We start from the raw sequence: 6,274 nt of genomic DNA on the forward strand, positions 1-6,274 counted from the left end.
AAAAAAAAAAAAAAGCAAAAAAAATTATACAAAATAAAAAAAAAATAGAAAAAAAATGTGGCCTGGCGTATGGCAACCTGAAAAATAGTAGAGATTTCTGTGGTAGTGTTTACAATTCTGAACGGTGATGTACAACAACAACAAATCCACCCCATCTGCCAATACTGCAGGGGTAATTACCCACTCCCACCCACCTTTTTTTTTAATGAATATAATTGAAAAAAATGTATTATTTTGGGTTTAAAGGTAGTGGAAACGACTACAGAAAAATGTGATTGAAGTTCAACCTATGTAAACATAATTTTCTTTTTGTTTTTCCACGTTAACTACCTCTAAAATCATAATTTATTACACGTTGTATACCAACATCAGGAAGAAAAAAAATCAATGCTGACTGAAATCGACCAGAGAGGGCATGCAGAATCTTTTATCGTGAGTTGGTAGCAGCAATGTTTTTATTATTATTTTTATAGCCAGATTGGCTTTTTCCATAGATGGAGAGATATATATTAGAGGAAGACTGCTGTAGAGTGCTTGCTGGGAACAAATAAAAATAATAAGAGTTTAAGAATGTATTTGTATGGCCTGGTTGACGGGTGTCTGGCAGACGGGGCAGAGCGGCATCTCTTTCTGGCAGATCTTGTGGGCGCACTCCATGCAGAAGAAGTTGTGGCCGCAGGGGACCAGGGCGGCTATGACTTCGTTGTCGAAGCAGATGACGCAGTCGTGTTTGCGCCGGGTCTCCGGCGGGGAGCTGGAGGTGGAGCCGCCGCTGGAAGAGGAGTAGCTGTTGGTGCTGTTGGAGAACGCCGGGATGTAGATGGGAAGCCCGGCCTCGCTTGTGCTCGAGAGGTCACTTCTAACGCTTCTGCCCAACGGGTACTCCAGACTTTCGGGGAAAGTGGGGGACATGCTCCCCCTGCGCTGAGATTGAGCCGTGACCTCGCTTCCGTAGCCGGCGAGTGGATTTCCCTGGTCGAAAGTCGCCCATAACGGCTCAGACGGCGATGGTATTGGATCAAAGGCGGAGGCGTCGGCTAGATCTTCTGAACCGACTGGGGGCATGGCTTCACCGAACCAAAAATTACTGGCGCCGAAGGGACTGGTTGGGCTAAAGTCGGCCAGCCGGTTGCTTCCCAAAAACGAATCCGTAGAGCCGCTTCCCAAGGAGCTCGAGCTGTCGTTCCGGTAGTTGGAAATCATTTTATTACGGCCCGGGGCGGTCGGGTTTGTATTTAACCACGATGAGGTTAGGCAGGCCCCTTCGAAGCTGACGTCTGTACCGTTATAGTGAAAGTCGTTCTCTTCGTTGAGCTCGATGTAGTTGCCGGTGCGCATGGCTATGTGCATTTCGATCTCCTCGCGGGCCCGGTCGACGTTCTCAGGCATCCCCGTGACTTCGAACACCGGCTCTTTGTCACGGCTTGGAGTGACGATGTAGGTGTGGGTCTGCTGCTGTATACGTTTTATGGTGGCTCCCTTTGGCCCTACCACCAGGCCCACCACGCGGTAGGGGACACGAACCTGTACAGTGGTTTGACCCGGAAGGTTAGGGGTGCACTGAGTGCTGCTCACGGCAGGGCCGTTTTTGTTGCGAGATGCTCGGATCATGGAGAAGTGTTCCGCCGCCGACAAGATTTCCCTTTTTGCCATCGCTACATCTTCTTTTCTCCCAGTGACGACAAATACTGGTTCTTCGCCACGGACTGGGGTCTTTATGTAGGTGTTTGTTTTCGCCCTCAGCGCCTTAATCTTGCATCCTACATGGACGATAAACCCAAAAAGAGAAAAAAAAACGTTACTATAATGAATAGAGATACACTTCAAGAAAACAAAAAAAAAGGAAACACTTCTCAAAACAACTAAACAATCTGCACATTGCTCAAAGCACACCTAAGAGAAACACATAGGCCGCCATTGATGACCTCGTTGGACAAATGCTCCGGACGCCACTTAAAGGGGGAGTGCCGACCCACAAAGACAGTGGTCTCTCCCCACCCAGCTCTTAGTAACCTGGGACACAATCGCCAGAGTCCCGCCCAGCTGGCAGCTAGTAATGTCACAGGATAGCGGCCAGAGCATCCTAGGTTGCCAAGAGCCAGGCGTGGAAATGTGTAAGGGCCGTACACATCTCCCCGCCCGGCTCTTGGCAACTAGAGTGGACGGGGAGATGTATAAAATGGGAGAACGCCAGCCAGAGCCTCCCAGGTTGCTAAGAGCCAGTTGGGGAAATGTGTATAGCCATTACATATGCCCACACCCAGCTCTTAGCAACCTGGGAGGCTCTGGCTGGCAACCCACCCAGCGCCTAGCAACCAGTGACTGGCTGCCAGGAGCTGGGCGAGACGCCAAGGGTGCATGTTGCTATAGATACACCTCCGGTTGCAGTGGTTTAAGGCTCCTGCTTAGATCTCAAAGCAGACTTCATGGGCAAATGTTCCTGGAAAAGTTTCTGACCAATCCAAGAGCCAAGTAGTCATTACACCAATGAAAGCACAGCTAGTGCCCGATGTTTTGAGATTTTTGGAAAACATTCATATGCTATTCAATTACGCAAAACGTGACTTGAGTACTGACATCAGAGCTCTACCCCACCCAACACATGAAGGCCCCATAGTCAAGTGTAAAAGGAATGGCCAGTGTGTCAAATTATGGTTGTTTGCCCATGGATCCCGAGTTTTAGGGCTCCTGAAGCACCCATTAAAAATAGGCAAAGGGTAGGTGCAGGCACTTCTAGGTGCAGACTCTGTACTCCCTGCAGCATTCTACACTGGGCTCGTCTGCTGGGTGCTCTTGCCGGTCATATTGAAAAGCCTGCTAGGCCCTCGTGGCTTGCTGGGTCACTTTGCTCCTCTGAGTCTCAGACCAGAGTAAGAGGATGCAAGATGGAGAGTGTCTGAAGATCCCGTGCACAGATGTCCCATAGGTTAAATTTAGAAGTGCTCCAACAATGAACACTTTTGTGTTCAGCGACATCAGAATCACAGCAGCAGATGTGTCTGATTTGCACTGGAGGGAGGCAGTTCAGGCATGAAATGAGGTGAAACACACAAAGAAAACAAAAAAGGGAAGAGGGATCACCAACACTAGTATCAGTGCTGAACCCCGAGTATTTGGGCGAGTACTCATACTCCGATACAGGAACTCCTGGTCAGAGGGAGATCTCCCTCTGACTGGAAGGGAGCATAAAGTGGCTTCCTGGCCAATCAAGAAGCTAGGCGGCGGGTTATGACCCAACTCCCTGATTGGCTAGGCAGCCTGGCTTCATGATGTGCTGCCTGGCTTCCTGATTGGTCAGGAAGCAGGTGTTTCAATAGAACACTGGCTACCTGATAATCCGGGCCCACAGATGCTGGTACTGTTATTGCCGAGTACTGGGAAAATAAAGAAATAATAATTCGGTACTCTATACCGAAAAACCGATATCTGAGATATCTTATATAAAAGAGAAAAAAAGTTTTAAAAGAATATATACAAGAAAATAAAAAAGACGAGAAAGCACAGAGACGGCTTTCTGGCCAATCAGGAAGCCGGACGCTGTGTAATGACACGTCATGAGGTGACGAGAGAGCATGGAGCCGGCTTCCCGGCCAATCAGGAAGCCGGGCAGTGTGTAATGACATATGAGGTGACAAGGGAGCATGAAGCCGTAAGTATCAGAGCATTTGGGCGAGTATGAGTACTCGCCCAAATACTCGGCATCGGCACTGATACTAGTATTGGTATCGGTGCATCCCTACAAGCAGTTATGATGCATTTACATAAGTAAACACCGATTACACAACACTTTAGGTATCTACGCACGTTAGAGGAATCATTTCAGGTTAGATACATTTTGCATTGGTCATCTCTGGTCTTTAATATTCAATTCAAAAAATGAATAGATTATACGGCGCGTGTGCGGCACTAATAATAAAAGTGAAGTGCCATTTTACTGCATATATAGGATTTCATAAACATTTGTGCCGGGTTTCCATTTTTCAGCGATATTACACTGGCCCCCCCTTTACTTTTTGACCACCCAGTTGGGCCCCCTTAATCAGACGAGTGGTCCGATCAGGTCCGCCTGTCAGTTTTTCAGGGTCGGACCTGACTGGGTGTTCAATGTTCTAGTCCGGGGGTAGCCAAATTCCGACCCCACCAGCTGTGGTGAAACTACAAATCCCACGATGCATCTCTCTCCGGGAGTCATGTCTGTGGGAAACTTGCAATGCCTCACGGGATTTGTAGTTCCGCCACAGCTGGAGGGCCTGAGTTTGGCTACCCCTGTTCTAGTCTATTGGCAGCCGGGTCTAAACGGACAGGCGTCCATTTACACCCAGCTCCGACCCAGGTCTGGAAAAAACAAATGGGACAGCGTTGCGGTTTGCTGGACCTGATGTGCCGGATGAGGAGAAATCTGATGCAAATGGGGACACATGTCCGTTCACATCCGATTCTCCATAGAGCGACATGGGGTCCAGTCACTCCACCCTCAGCGGCGACATGCAATCCATATCCGATCAGGAGGGGATCCGTGCATCAGCCCGAGGGACAAAGGGGCCTTATTGTTTCATCCCACCTGGCTGGAAATAATTTAAAAAAAAGGGAACAAGAAGGGGGAGGGGTTTCACAGTTTGCCATAGGAAAACTACAATTTGATTACATGCCTCTGTGTCCACAGATAAATAATAAACTCGTTCCTATTTATGGCAAAGCAAACAGAATGACATCACCGAGAGAGTTGAAAAGTTCAAGCTAATAGTGATCCTGATCCCCAGGAACTGAGAGATGTGCCAACAGGAAGGTTTCCCTGATATTTACTAGGAGGGTTAATGTGTATATAACCCAGAAATATATTTTTCTGTATGATTGGAATCACGTCTCGCTGTATAGTTCCCCTGTGTGGGGATGAGCTCTCGCCATAATGTTTGAGTATGTATGGCATCGGTGCACAATAATGGCACACTTGCATCTTCCTGTGCCCTCCTTCAGCAGTGTCACACCCAGGTAATAGTCCGCTCGCCATCTCTCGCAGCAGTGGCTGAGCACAGCGCTCTGAGAAAAGAGCGGACTGCACGGTCAGGCAAGCAAAGGGCTCGTTCATGAGGGGCTTGGGTGGAGAGTCTGTCCTGCCAGCCAAGCTGGACAGAGGGAGGTGTGTAGTGTGCCCCCCACGGTAGAAGCAGCTTTTGCAACGTCCATCTGCCACTGCAGCAGGGAGACTGTGCAGAGCGCGCCACCGATCCCTCCACCCTCTCCGTTCTATAGTCCAGCCATGCTTCCCCCAGCCCTGTAAGTGCAGGTACAGATGGGGGGAAATCATTGGAAGCGTCTGTGCATTACATCCACAAAGTACTGATCACAGGTGCAATGCTCTGCAGGCTTCATTGCAATAATGAGTATATGCACAACGATCATTAGATGGTGGACCGAGCCTTTAAATTCTGCACTTCTTGACCCCTGCCAGAGACAGAAAAGCCAATCCTTAAAAAGTGTACTTTACCCTCCTCAAATGATAAAAAGGATCACATGCCCCAGTGCGAGATAAAGGAGAGGACGTCCAGAGAGACGAGATGGATGGTTAAGGCTGGGTTCCACCTAGGCGTATTGAATATGCGCGTTTGTCACGCGTTTGTCGCGCATTTTTACCACGACTCATGGTAATAAAACGCGCGACAAACACGCGTTTCCGAGGGCTACCTGGCTGTATCCCAATGGATACGTGCGGCAAATACGCCCCAAAGAAGCTCCTGTACTTCTTTGGGCATAGGGCGTTTTGCAGCGCGTTCATACGCGCTGTAAATGCCCAGGTGGGAACCATGCCCAGGCAATCTTAGGTTTTCACATGTTGAGCGTTTAACAGAGCGTAGGAATGCGCTGTAAAACGCCCAGGTGTGAACCAGGCCTTCAAGACCCCTCCAGAACATGGACATGTACAAACTCCATGCAAACCACGAACTCAGCGCACAATGGCAAAGATGCATTGCCAACCACTGAGGAGCCATGATACCAAGATGCAACCACTGGCCCCATGTTCTCTTCTCCCGCATATTCTGGGGCCTCCATTGAAATTTGCAACCCTGAAGAGCAAATCAAATCTTTCCTGACATATCAGAACTTTCATTCTCTCACATGTGACTGGAAAATGACAGTCGGGATCCTCCGCTCAGGTGGAACACATTCAGTCATGTAGAAAAGAACATACACAAGACACGCAGATCTAAAGCCAAAAACTTTTCTTTTACATTTTAGATAGAGTAAAGGAGGGTTACACCCCTCAGTCCCCCCCCCC

At 48.7% G+C, this 6,274-nt stretch overlaps 1 protein-coding gene across 1 annotated transcript in view; it reads right to left on the bottom strand.

Moving 5' to 3' along the window:
- Positions 1 to 503: 503 nt before the first annotated feature.
- Positions 504 to 6,274, bottom strand: part of MEX3C (mex-3 RNA binding family member C) — an 11,020-nt gene continuing 5,249 nt past the window's right edge. Inside the window, exon 3 of the mRNA XM_018560999.1 lies at positions 504 to 1,821. Within this exon, the coding sequence (XP_018416501.1) occupies positions 565 to 1,821 (1,257 nt within the window). The 3' untranslated portion in view covers positions 504 to 564. The remainder of the gene's footprint in view (positions 1,822 to 6,274) is intronic.

The sequence above is a fragment of the Nanorana parkeri genome, unplaced genomic scaffold (genome assembly GCF_000935625.1).
Source record: "Nanorana parkeri isolate BGI_ZX_2015 unplaced genomic scaffold, ASM93562v1 scaffold492, whole genome shotgun sequence".
In the NCBI taxonomy this organism is placed as follows: Eukaryota; Metazoa; Chordata; class Amphibia; order Anura; family Dicroglossidae; genus Nanorana; species Nanorana parkeri.